This window comes from Dendrobates tinctorius, unplaced genomic scaffold (genome assembly GCF_039654945.1).
Source record: "Dendrobates tinctorius isolate UK_male_01 unplaced genomic scaffold, ASM3965494v1 ptg000162l, whole genome shotgun sequence".
NCBI classification, from domain to species: Eukaryota; Metazoa; Chordata; class Amphibia; order Anura; family Dendrobatidae; genus Dendrobates; species Dendrobates tinctorius.
In genome coordinates, this window is record NW_027361829.1 from 16,286,057 (window position 1) to 16,300,426 (window position 14,370).

The 14,370-nt window shown below is 44.5% G+C and overlaps 1 protein-coding gene across 1 annotated transcript in view; it reads right to left on the reverse strand.

Annotated features, from left to right (window-relative positions):
- Positions 1–14,370, reverse strand: part of PKD1L1 (polycystin 1 like 1, transient receptor potential channel interacting) — a 901,078-nt gene that overhangs the window by 809,626 nt on the left and 77,082 nt on the right. The window contains exon 5 of the mRNA XM_073549827.1: positions 5,914–6,072. Coding sequence (XP_073405928.1) covers positions 5,914–6,072 — 159 coding nt within the window. The remainder of the gene's footprint in view (positions 1–5,913; positions 6,073–14,370) is intronic.

Below are 14,370 nucleotides of genomic sequence, written 5' to 3' on the forward strand. Positions count from 1 at the left end.
TCACTGTGCATCATAACTGGGGCCACACACTGCAGATAACTGAGGCCACTCACTGTGCACCCTCGGCTTATACACAAGTCAATAAGTTTTCCCAGTTTTTTGTGGCAAAATTAGGGGGGTCGGCTTATACTCGAGTATATACGGTAATCAGTTGCCAGCATAATAAATGAGAGGGAGAGTGGAGACATATCATGAGGTGCATAAATTGCATAAATAAACACAGGCAATGATGAACATATAAGTATGCAGGGTGTAGTGAAAAAAGGGGGAATGTATATAAATACAGATTTGTGTGTATCCAATACACTGAAAAAGGGGGTGCATGGATAACATGAAAAAAGGCACAAGCAAAAAATTACACAAAAAGTGCATGTATAACTATGAATAAAAGAATATTTTGATATGATAAAAAAAATGTGTTTTTCATCCACCTTACTAAAAGCTATCATCTCAGGAGAAGACTACTATCCAGGAGAAAGTGATAAAGACAAATGGACAATAACAACCGACTGAAAAAGTAATAATATGGACTTCCTTATTGCACATGTTTTTTTATCATATCAAAATATTTTATTCATATTTATATGTTCCAATGTTCACATTTCCAAGTGTCTAATGCGCACGTGTGTTACACCCGGTCCCCGTCCTGGCGCTGTGCCCAGGCCTTCCGCTATTACACCTGGCCCCCGTCCTGGTGCTGCGTCCAGGCCTGCCGCTGCTCTCCGTTCTGGGAACTCACCTCGAGCCTCTCATGCTGCTGCTCAGCGTTCTGTCCACCTTCCTGCCTCCTCCTCCTGGCGTCCTGTGAGGAGGTCTGTAGCTAAGACTATTAGGGCACACCCGCCCGCTCTCTTGCCTTCTTAAAGGGGCGGCGTGCATTATTCAAAAAATGCAATTAACCAATGGCAGCGCACTGGCTGCTATTTCTGGCCTTTCCTCCATAGTGAGAGCGCTGAGTATCTATCATTGCTACAGCCGGTTCTCATGCTAACCTGTCTGTGCTGCAGCTGCAGTCTCTGTGCATTGTCTAATGCTCTCTGTTTCCACAGCATATCAGTATCCTGTGTTACCTGGTTATATCAGCAACCATCTGGACCTAAGCCTTCCCGTTTTGCCTACAGCCATTCGTGTCCAAGGACTGTGTGAAGGTCACTGGAACCGACTCCTTACCAACTAATCGTATCCAGAACCCAGCGCATTATGGACTCTGCTGTAACTTTTGTTATCCCTTTTGGTCCCGCTGGGACAGCTGCCACGTGTTCGGGGTCTAACTGGAGGTAGCACCTGTGTCCTCCGGGTATTCCATTCTGGCCCTGCCTGAGGGGCTTTACTACGGGTGCCCAGGGCTCACTAATCACGCCCCCTTCGGAGCCCCCCGGACCGTGGTCCCAAGCTTCCACTTAAAAAATAAAAACGAATGTGAACTTCACCATCTCTGCCTCCGCTTCCATTCGTTACAACGCGTTAGCCCTGTATCCTCCTAGTGACCACCGGAAGTGCTCTGAACAGTGACACGCTGTGCATTTCACCTGCGTGCCACAGAGCGCAACCGCGGAAGTCCCCTTAGCAAAAGGAGGCGGGACTTTCTGACGTGCGCTACAACAGACCAATGGAAGTTCCCCCACACTCCTCCCCGGGTTCTTGAACCTCACTACAAATACCTGGCTGAAACTTCCTTATCTCCACGCCCCTGGAAGAAGCTACATAGCGAAACTGTGCTCGTCGGGCGGGGGGAGACTCCTGCGGCATTCCCTCAGCTGTTACTGGTGGACGCTGCACCGAATCTGGCACATTCTTCTAACTCGGGTATTAACAACCAGTCCCCGGTTTATATCAGGCACTTTATTTCTAATATACTCTGTGCAGCTCCCTGGCACACTTTACTCATTAACCCTTTAGCACACTCAGGACGCCAATAGTCACATGGGCAATGTGCAATACTGTTTCCTTTGCAGATACTCAGCAGTAACAAACAATGGCTTTTGTCTACTGAGGCATGTTGAACCCTGCAGTGATTATTTTGCATGGCAATACCTCTTTATATTTACATCTACTTTTTCCACAGCCGCACTGGCAACGTGCAATATTGCCTTTTTTGTAAAACCTAGTAGTAACAAGCAATGTGTTCATTGTCATCTACTATGGTGCACTGACTCTGGCAGGAATTATTATTATTACTTTTGCATGCAAGAACCATTTTTGTATTTATATTTAAATCTACAGGGTTATTATTGTGTGTAATATTTTTTTACATCATTGTATACTGTTTTGCCGCAGCCTATCCCCTTTTTTGGAGGCCTTTTGCCCTGTCTTTTTAACTTCTCCTTTTGAAAATATTTAACAAAGAATTATTTTTAACAATCAATATTTTCTCTTATTTTCACTTTTTTCCACATGATATACCTTCTTGTGGAATATGTTGAGCTCAGTATTGAAGTGACTTTGCCTTTCTTAAAAAGGACTATGAGATTTATTTAACAAATATTGTGCAGCCTGGTGCACTGCCGGGGGGCTTACTATTGCCACCAGCATCTGTCGGTCTATATATACCTATTAGAAATGTATATATTGAATAAACATTATGCATCAAACAGGTAGCCCAGCTCTTAAAGGGAAGGTGACATCCAAAAAAAATTTTTTCAGCATTTGAAAAAAATGTAAAGAATTAATGTTTACATTTTCTTAAAAAATATTATCATTTGTTTTTAATTTTGTAAAATATGAAAAATTTTAAAAAGTTTGGCATTTCCACTTGTTAACACTAGGGGGAGCAGCTACTGAAGTTTGGCACAAAAACCTAGTGCAACTAGCTCACATTACTGCACTGGAGTAAATATGGGCGGAGTCTGCTGACATATGTGTGATGTCACTCCTCTCCTCCCCTTCTGGGTGTTTGCTAAGGGAAAAGAGAGGATGACATCTAGGAACACAGTGAGCAGCCATTTTGATGGGGCCTGCAAGTTACTGACTGTCTTTTCATGTAAAGTCTGGATCAGAACAGGTCACCAATCAGCAGAAATGTTTCCTGGATTTCTGTGGAGCAGACAAGCAGACGGTCCATCCATGTGTATAAAACACAGCGCTCTATGTACAATCCCTGGCACCGAACAGGGCGCCCCCCACAGACCAGCACACTGCTCTCCTGAAATACTCTGTGCTGCTGTCGCCCTGCTCCTTCCACCATACATCAGGCCCCTGTCGCCTCACTTTCACACATCGCCAGGACAGGATCTGAGGAGAGGAATGGGGTCTTTGGTCACTGAGGATGGCAGGCAGCAAGGATTCTGGGAGCAGGGTGACAGCAGCACAGAGTATTTCAGGAGAGCAGTATCACGGGATAGGATTAAGGGCCTGTCACACTAAGAGATATCGCTATAACTTGTGACATTATAGCGATATTGCTAGCGACATCGCTGTGTCTGATACTTACCTACGACCCGCTCCCCCGCTGATTATCGCTGATCGCGCGAGAACGTTCAGGACTGTTTCTCGTCGTCAGCTTCCTGCTGTAACGACGAGCTACGCGTGGAGCCGGGCGGGAGGACGCAGGATCGCCTGGTGTGACAGGTAAGTAGCGACCCCCGTCCCCAGCGATGTCGCTGGTGAGATCTGCCAGCAGCTCAGCAGTCAGCAGTCAGTATCACACAGCTCAGCAGTCAGTATCACACAGGATTAGATACACAGCTCAGCAGACAGTATCACACAGGAGAGGATTAGATACACAGGCAGCTCACTAGCGACCACCTAGCAATGCACCAGCGATCCTGACCGGGTCATATCACTGGTCGGGATCGCTGGTACATCGCTAAGGCTAGTTTCACACTAGCGCTTTTGAGCGCAGCGACGGCCTGCGCACGGCTGCCGCTAAGCCCCGCCCCTGCCATGCCTCCACCGGTAGCTCCGCCTACCGGCGCATGACGCTGCATGCGTCCCCTATCTTTATCACTGGGGGCGCAGGCCGTGCGCAGTATGCATTTGGCGGCGCATGCGTCCTTTTGACGGTGCGCCGACCTGCGCCAAACGCAACCTGCTGCAGTTTGGTTGCGCCGGCGCACCGTCAAAAAGGCGCATGTGCCGCCAAACGCATACTGCGCATGGCCTGCGCCCCCAGTGATAAAGATAGGGGACGCATGCAGCGTCATGCGCCAGTAGGCGGAGCTACCGGTGGAGGCGTGGCAGGGGGTGGGGCTTAGCGGCGGCCATGCGCAGGCCGACGCTGCGCTCAAAAGCGCTAGTGTGAAACTAGCCTAAGTGTGACAGTACCTTCAGATACACAGCTCAGCAGTCAGTATCACACAGGATTAGATACACGGCTCAGCACACAGTATCACAGGAGAGGATTAGATACACGGCTCAGCAGACAGTATCACAGGAGAGGATTAGATACATGGCTCAGCAGTCAGTATCACACAGGAGAGGATTAAATACACTGCTCAGCACACAGTATCACAGACGAGAGGATTAGATACACGGCTCAGCAAACAGTATCACACAGGAGAGGATTAGATACACGGCTCAGCAAACAGTATCACACAGGATAGGATTAGATACACAGCTCAGCAGTCAGTATCACACAGGATAGGATTAGATACACAGCTCAGCAGACAGTATCACAGGAGAGGATTAGATACATAGCTCAGCAGTCAGTATCACACAGGAGAGGATTAGATACACGGCTCAGCAGTCAGTATCACACAGGAGAGGATTAGATACACAGCTCAGCAGTCAGTATCACACAGGATATGATTAGATACACAGCTCAGCAGACAGTATCACAGGAGATGATTAGATACATAGCTCAGCACACAGGAGAGGATTAGATACATAGCTCAGCAGTCAGTATCACACAGGAGAGGATTAGATACACGGCTCAGCAGTCAGTATCACACAGGATAGGATTAGATACACGGCTCAGCAGTCAGTATCACACAGGAGAGGATTAGATACACAGCTCAGCAGTCAGTATCACACAGGAGAGGATTAGATACACGGTTCAGCAGTCAGTATCACACAGGAGGATTAGATACACAGCTCAGCAGTCAGTATCACACAGGAGAGGATTAGATACACGGCTCAGCAGTCAGTATCACACAGGAGAGGATTAGATACACGGCTCAGAAGTCAGTATCACACGGGAGAGGATTAGATACACGGCTCACCAGACAGTATCACACAGGAGAGGATTAGATACACGGCTCAGCAGTCAGTATCACACAGGAGAGGATTAGATACACAGCTCACCAGACAGTATCACACAGGAGAGGATTAGATACACGGCTCAGCAGTCAGTATCACTCAGGAGAGGATTAGATGTCCAGCAGATTGCCAAGTGTTTGCTCCTCCTATGTTTTGCAGGGGCAGCAGCTGGTCGGGTGATTTGGAAAGAGCAGCTCGGTCTCCAGCAGCTCGTCCTGGTTCCTCTCTTACAGCTAGTATGTGCAGAATGAACATCCAAGCTGTTATGCTGGAACAGTACAGCATCCAGGTCTTGCAATAGAGTTTAACTGGAGCTAACAGGAAAGCACTGGGCTCTAATAAGATGGCGCCTGGCCACACCTACAGCTGTGATTGAGCTGCCCACAGAGGCGTGGCCAGTTCCCTCCTGATGCAGCTGCAATGATAGAGATAGGGGTCGGGAGCCGACCGTTATGTCTTATGTCCAGGGACTGCCGTAAATGAGCATGGAAAATGTCGTTCAGCAGCCAGAGAGGTAAGATGGCAGCCCCCAGTGGCTGCATTACTACAGAAAAAAAAAAATCCATACACACCACTGAGTCAAGCTTAGGGGACAATATCTTTTTAAACTATTTTCTTTTTTACATTCAATTATGAAAAAACACGGCATCTTCCCTTTAACTACAGATGCAAGTGTAATGAGGAGTAAAAAAAAAGTTTGAAATAGAGGACACTTACTAATTGAATAATTTCCTGGATCTGAATACTTCAGACAGAAAGAAGTAGCAAAATATCCATTCAGCCCAACATGTGCAGCAGAGGAGATAGCACTATGTTCAGATGAATGCACTGTCACTGTAACTGTTGTGAGATTTTCCATTTTCAAGTTGTGAACACCTAGAAATAAAGCAGGCAAAAGATGTAGAAATGAATTTCTTATCAGTTCATAAGATACTTAATGAAGTGATATACCTTTCAGAAGAAAAGGGGCTTAATAGTGGAGAAAGAAGGCGATTTATCTGAAAAGATATATTACAAAGTCTCTGATATTCACCTTTGATATTGACTTAAGCAAAGTTTGTTGAAATAATTGGTACATTTTAAGCCAGTCTGTATGCTGATTGGCAAATGCCAACAAAAAGAGTAAATCTTCAAATCTTTAGACTTAGAGGTGTATGTGATCAATAGTTTGATAAACATTTATTTGTAGCAAAAAAAATAATTTGGTATATATGTTCCTAACTGCATAGAAATGAATGATACCTCAGCAGCTATCACCGTCCTGTTATTCCACATGTTACTATGTTTTATTAAAGTTCATAAAGGTTGCGGAAAGAACAAAATACCGTATATACTTGTGTATAAGCCGACCCGAGTATAAGCCGACCCCCCTAATTTTGCCACAAAAAACGGGGAAAACTTACTGACTCACATATAAGCCTAGGGTGGAAAATGCAGCAGCTACTGGTAAATTTCAAAAATAAAAATAGATACCAATAAAAGTAAAATTAATTGAGACATCAGTAGATTAAATATTTCTGAATATCCATATTGAATCAGGAGCCCCATATAATGCTCCATAAGATGCTCCATACAAAATACACCCCATATAATGCTGCACAAAGGTTAATAATGGCCCCATAAGATGCTCCAAAGAATATGCCCCATATGCTGCTCCATAAAGGTTATGGCCCCATAAAATGCTTCACAGATTATGCCCCATATGTTGCCCCATCAGATGCTCCATAGATTATGTCCCATAAGATGCTCCATAGATTATGCCCCATAAGATGCTCCATAGAATATGCCCCATAAGATGCTCCATAGATTATCCCTCCATATGCTGCCCCATAAGATGCTCCATAGAATATGCCCCATAAGATGCTCCATAGATTATGCTCCATAAGATGCTCCATAGAATATGCCCCATAAGATGCCCCATAGATTATGCCCCATAAGATGCCCCATAGATTATGCCCCCATATGCTGCCCCATAAGATGCTCCATAGAATATGCCCCATAAGATGCTCCATAGAATAGGCCCCATATGCTGCTGCCACTGCTGCAAATAAAAAAAAAATTACATACTCACCTCGTCGCTGGGGGCCAGGTGTCGGTGTGCTGAGCAGGCGGGGACACTGGCGCGCTATGGGGGCCAGGTGCCGGTATCACCAATGGCTCAGGGCCCCAGCACCTGAGATATTCACCTATCCCCGGTTCAGCGCTGCTCGCCGCTGTCTGCTGGGTCTTCTGTCAGTGACTGTTCAGGCAGCAAAGGGCGCACACAAACCATGTCATTGCGCCCTCTGCTGCCTGCACGTCACTGACAGAGGACGCGGCAGACAGCGGCGAGAAGCGTTGGACCAGGGACAGGTGAATACTGTATATACTTACCCCCTCCTAGCACGGTCTCTGCACGGTCTCTGCAGCCCTGCTTCTCCCACGGTCTCCCTTCCTTCAGTGGTTACGTGGCACCGCTCATTAAAGTCATGAATATCACTGCTGAAGGAAGGGAGACCGTGGGAAAAGCAGGGGGCTGCAGAGATGCGCCGGGGGGTGAGTATGATCTGACACCCCTGCCCCCCCTCCCCCGCAGACCTCCTGGCGTATATGACTCGCATATAAGCAGAGAGGGGAACTTTCAGCCCAAAAAATGGGCTGAAAATCTCAACTTATACGCGAGTATATAAGGTAGGATAGCTGATATCTTATAGACTGCTAGGGGTATAACTGCTGAGACTTGCATCAGTCGGCAGAAGGGGGCATGTTTTTACCTGTGAGAATGCAGCGTCATTCTTTATGAGGTTGCTGGAAAAAAAACTTCATAAGTAAGAAGTACTAAAAATTTAAAACCGCAGCAATAAGATATAAGTTTATTTTTAAAATATATGTATCCAAAATATATGTATCCAAGGTAAGTCCTTCCTTGAGGACTTACCTTGGGACTTACTATCAAGCAGATGCTCCTTGTGACAATCTAAGTCTGTATCTGACATCTTTATATTAATATAGTCAGCATCTATATTTCAGATTCCTATAAACATTAACAATACCTGCATAAAAAACCTATGTATTACAATATAAGCACTTGGAATTTCTGGTTTTCTGCTAATGCATAAAATTAATTTTATTGTTTAATTCATTATTATAAGCACTCTTGCACTTTCATTATGGATATTTTTCACTATAAGAATTAATTAATGTCAAATTGGAATAATTCTCATGAAATATGTGCATTTATTCTTACATCAAAATTGAGGCAGTTTTCTCCCTTTTTTTCTATCACTTCATATCATGACCATTTTGGTATACTTTGGGGGTCCGAGCCATGAGAATTATTGTAATAACCACTTATCCCTTTGACCTTCTTAATTCAAAATAATAACAGCATAACCCCTTCTACTGTTTACATTTCTTTTGCATTTTATGTAATTAACTATGGAAATAAAGATTTAAATTTTGCATTATGTCTGTGATAGTCATTTTTGTAGGTTTATATATTATTGACTTGGATTTAGTAGCTGCCTTGATCGCTGTGTACTGTAATTGATCCACTGATCCGTTTTTATGTTTTGAAATTATTATGAAATAAAGATTGAAACTGATTTTTAAACACATCTTAGAGCAACTGTCATGACTCTATTATCTGGAGTCCAAGGACCAGGAGCTCCTTTCCAGTCACTTACACTAGAGGCGCCTTAGCTTGCCCTGTTCCCCAGATTACTTCTGATGGTGAAGAAGCCAGGGCCATGTACCTTGCCTTACCTCCTGAATCTGCCCTCAGTAGTAGTGTACCGTAATACTCCAACCAGACGAACAAGGTAATACGAACAGGTATAAAGCAAAATACCAATCATAAAATATATACACATAAATAATAGAGGTAAACACTGGGAAGTGGAGGATGGGGTTAAACCAAAGAAGGAGAAGAAAGGGCATTATCAAACACTCAAAACCTAGCAACAGTCACAGATAAATCCACCAAATGCCTTCTCCAACAACAACAACCACCAACAACCTCCAGTCATGCAGCATAAGCTACTCTGACAATGATTGACAGCCAGGGCCCAAATTAGATAGGAGATTTGGGTGGCTAACAGTGCACAGCTGAGAGCCTTAATGCAGGAAAGCTTCCAGGAGCTCTCAACTGAGCAGATTAAACCCTGCACTGCTAAAATAAACTTACACCATTTAATATGAAGGTGAAGCGCTTCTATTCAATGCAGGAGTAGGAGAAATCAGACCCTGCTGTCTTCTGGCTCTTCTTAGTCGCTGTAAACCCTTGACAGCAGTATAATGACAGAAATCCTGATTCCAGCTGGGTCATTTACTGGGCTGCTTGCTGTTGGTTTGATAATCTCCTGCTGACAAAACAGTGAATCTATCGCTATAGGACTAGTAAACCTGGTGCCAGGTAGTCGTCCATATTCATGAGCTCTGTATAAACCCACCCCCATACAGGTGTCTATGCACGGTGTACACAAAAAGCTGCCAATCAGTGATGTGGGCGGGGTTATACAGAGCTCAGGATTTAGAGAACTGCTAGATCTTCAGCAGATAAAACGGATTTTTTTAAATAAATTATGTAGCTCATTTAGTGATCTATCATTGGAATCAGTTTCTCTGTTTCCACATCCAGCTCCTCTCAGATGGAGTAGCAAAAACCTGCTGACAGATTCAATTGCAAAATCATTTTTCTTTTAACCCCTTCACGACCTATGACGCCTACGTAGGCGTCATGAAAAGCAGTGCCCAAACGACCTATGACGCCTACGTAGGCGTCATGCTATAAATAGCCCCCCTGCGGGTCGGGTGACCGGGTTCACTGAAAGGTCACCCGACCCGCACACAAAGGACCCTTCAGAGTTAACACCTGGGGGTGTGGCTTAGCCCCCACGTGCCTACGATCGCTCTGATTGGCTGTTAAAAGTGAAACTGCCAATCAGAGCGATTGTAATATTTCACCAATGAAAATTGGTGAAATATTACAATCCAGCCATGGCCTATGCTGAAATAACATCGGACATGGCTGGACACCGAGACCCGACCCCCCCCACACCAACTGACGGCACCGATCGGCTGCCGCCACCTTCTGACGGCACCGATCGGCAGCCGCCGTCATGATCTGCCCCCCCGCCTTCCCTCCGCCCCCCAGCCCTCCGATCATCCCCTCTCACCCTCCGATCACCCCCTCACCCTCCTTTGTGCCTCCGATCTCCCGCTATCCGTCCCGGTGTCCTGCCGTCCAGCGTCATGGGCGCCGCCATCTTGCAAGATGGCGGGCGCATGCGCAGTGCGCCGAATCGAATCTGCAACGCTGCAGATTCATTCATTTATTTTTATCACTATGATAAACTTTCATAGTGATCAAAATAAATAAAAAGTAAATCACCGCCCCCCTTATCACCCCCATAGGTAGGGACAAATAATAAAATATATTTTTTTTTTCCATTAGGGTTAGGTCCAGGGCTAGGGTTAGGGCTAGGGTTAGGGCTAGGGTTAGGGCTAGGGTTAGGGCTAGGGTTGGACTAAGGGTTAGGGTTGGACTAAGGGTTAGGGTTGGACTAGAGGTTAGGGTTGGACTAGGGGTTAGGGTTGGACTAGGGGTTAGGGTTGGACTAAGGGTTAAAGGTTGCACTAAGGGTTAGGGTTGCACTAAGGGTTAGGGTTGAATTTAGGGTTAGGGTTGAATTTAGGGTTAGGGTTGGAATTGGGATTAGGGTTGGGGTTGGGATTACGGTTAGGCTTGTGGTTAGGGTTAGAGTTGGGATTTCGTTAGGGGTGTGTTGGGATTAGGGTTGTGGTTAGGGTTATGATTAGGGTTGGGATTAGGGTTAGGGGTGTGTTGGCGTTAGGGTTGGAGATAGAATTGAGGGGTTTCCACTGTTTAGGCACATCAGGGGCTCTCCAAACGCGACATGGAGCCACCATTAATTCCAGCCAATTTTGCGTTCAAAAAGTCAAACGGTGCTCCCTCCATTTCGAGCCCTGACGTGTGCCCAAACAGTGGTGTACCCCCACTTATGGGGTATCAGGGTACTCAGGAAAAATTGCACAACAACTTTGGGGGTCTAATTTCTCCTGTTACCCTTGGGAAAATAAAAAAATGGGGGCTAAAATAATTATTTTTGTGGAAAAAAAAGATTTTTTATTTTCACGGTTCTGCGTTATAAACTACTGTGAAGCACTTGGGGGTTCAACGTGCTCACCACACATCTAGATAAGTTCCTTGGGGGGTCTAGTTTCCAAAATGGGGTCACTTGTGGGGGGTTTCCACTGTTTAGGTACATCAGGGGCTCTGCAAACGTAACATGACGCCCACAGACCATTCCATCAAGTCGGCATTTCAAAACGTCACTACTTCCATTCCGAGCCCCAACGTGTCCCCGAACAGTGGTCCCCCCCATATATGGGGTACCAGCGTACTCAGGACAAACTGGACAACAACTTTTGGGGTCCAATTTATCCTGTTACCCTTGTGAAAATAAAAAATAGTGGGCTAAAAATCACTTTTTGAGGAAAAAAAAATATTTTTTTATTTTCACAGCTCTGCGTTATAAACTTCTGTGAAGCACTTGGGGGTTCAACGTGCTCACCACACATCTAGATAAGTTCCTTGGGGGGTCTAGTTTCCAAAATGGGGTCACTTGTGGGGGGTTTCCACTGTTTAGGTACATCAGGGGCATTGCAAACGTAACATGACGCCCACAGACCATTCCATCAAGTCGGCATTTCAAAGCGTCACTACTTCCCTTCCGAGCCCCAACGTGTGCCCAAACAGTGGTCCCCCCCCATATATGGGGTACCAGCGTACTCAGGACAAACTGGACAACAACTTTTGGGGTCCAATTTATCCTGTTACCCTTGTGAAAATAAAAAATAGTGGGCTAAAAATCACTTTTTGAGGAAAAAAAAATATTTTTTATTTTAACAGCTCTGCGTTATAAAATTCTGTGAAGCACTTGGGGGTTCAAAGTGCTCACCACACATCTAGATTAGTTCCTTAGGTGATATAGTTTCCAAAATGGGGTCACTTGTGGGGGGTTTCCACTGTTTAGGTACATTAGGGGCTCTGCAAATGTAGCATGACGCCCACAGACCATTCCATCAAGTCTTCATTTCAAAGCGTCACTACTTCCCTTCCGAGCCCCAACGTGTGCCCAAACAGTGGTCCCCCCCCACTTATGGGGTACCAGCGTACTCAGGACACACTGGACAATAACTTTTGGGGTCCAATTTATCCTGTTACCCTTGTGAAAATAAAAAATAGTGGACTAAAAATAATTTTTTGAGGAAAAAAAAATATTTTTTTATTTTCACGGCTCTGCGTTATAAACTTCTGTTAAGCACTTGGGGGTTCAAAGTGCTCACCACACATCTATATTAGTTTCTTGGGTGATCTAGTTTCCAAAATGGGGTCATTTGTGGGGGGTTTCCACTGTTTAGGTACATCAGGGGCTCTGCAAACATAACATGACGCCCACAGACCATTCCATCAAGTCGGCATTTCAAAACGTCACTACTTCCCTTCTGAGCCCCAACGTGTGCCCAAACAGTGGTCCCCCCCACATATGTGGTACCAGCGTACTCAGGACAAGCTGGACAACAACTTTTGGGGTCCAATTTATCCTGTTACCTTTGTGAAAATAAAAAATAGCAGGCTAAAAATTTATTTTTTGAGGGAAAAAATATTTTTATTTTAACGGCTCTGCGTTATAAACTTCTGTGTAGCACCTGGGGGTTCAAAGTGCTCACTATGCATCTAGATAAGTTCCTTAAGGGGTCTGGTTTCCAAAATGGGGTCATTTGTGGGGGAGCTCCAAAGTTTACGCACACAGGGGCTCTGCAAACACAACATGGTGTCCGCTAACGATTGGAGCTAATTTTCCATTCAAAAAGTCAAATGACGCTCCTTCCCTTCTGAGTCATGCCGTGCGCTTAAACAGTGGTTTTCCCCCACATATGGGGTACCAGTGTACTCAGGACAAACTGGACAACAACTTTTGGGGTCCAATTTATCCTGTTACCCTTGGGAAAATAAAAAATAGCGGGCTAAAAAATCATTTTTGAGGAAAAAAAATTAATTTTTTATTTTCACTGCTCTGCGTTATAAACTTCTGTGAAGCACTTGGGGGTTCAAAGTGCTCACCACACATCTAGATAAGTTCCTTCGGGGGTCTAGTTTCCAAAATGGGGTCACTTGTGGGGGAGCTCCAATGTTTAGGCACACAGGGGCTCTCCAAATGCGACATGGTGTCCGCTAACGATTGGAGCTAATTTTCCAATCAAAAAGTCACATGGCGCTCCTTCCCTTCCGGGCCTTGCGGTGCGCCCAAACAGTGGTTTATGACCACATATGAGATATTGATGTACTCAGGAGAAATTGCCCAACAAATTTTAGGATCCATTTTATCCTGTTGCCCATGTGAAAATGAAAAAACTGAGGCCAAATAAAATTTTTGTGAAAAAAAAAGTACTTTTTTTTTTTTACAGATCAATTTGTGAAGCACCTGGGGGTTCAAAGTGCATACTATGCATCTAGATAAGTTCCTTGGAGGGTCTAGTTTCCAAAATGGGCTCACTTGTGGGGGAGCTCCAATGTTTAGGCACACAGGTACTCTTAAAACAAGACATGGCAACCGCTAAACTGCCCAACAAATTTTAGGATACATTTTATCCTGTTACCCATGTGAAAATGAAAAAACTGATGCTAAAATAAAATTTTGGTTGGAAAAATTAAAATGTCCATTTTTTCATTCCATGTTGCTTTAGTTCCTGTGAAGCACCTGAAGGGTTAATAATCTTCTTGAATGTAGTTTTGAGTAGCTTGAGGGGTGCAGTTTTTAGAATGGTGACACTTTTGGGTATTTTCTGCCATATAGACCCCTCAAAGTGACTTCAAATGTGAGGTGGTCCCTAAAAAAAATGGTTTTGTAAATTTTGTTGTAAAAATGAGAAATTGCTGGTCAACTTTTAACCCTTATAACTTCCTAACGAAAAAAAATGTTGTTTCCAAAATTGTGCTGATGTAAAGTAGACATGTGGGAAATGTTATTTATTAACTATTTTATGTCACATAACTCTCTAGTTTAACAGAATAAAAATTCAAAATTTGAAAATTGCAAAATTTTCAAAATTTTCGCCAAATTTCCATTTTTTTCACAAATAAACGCAAAAATTATCGACCTAAATATA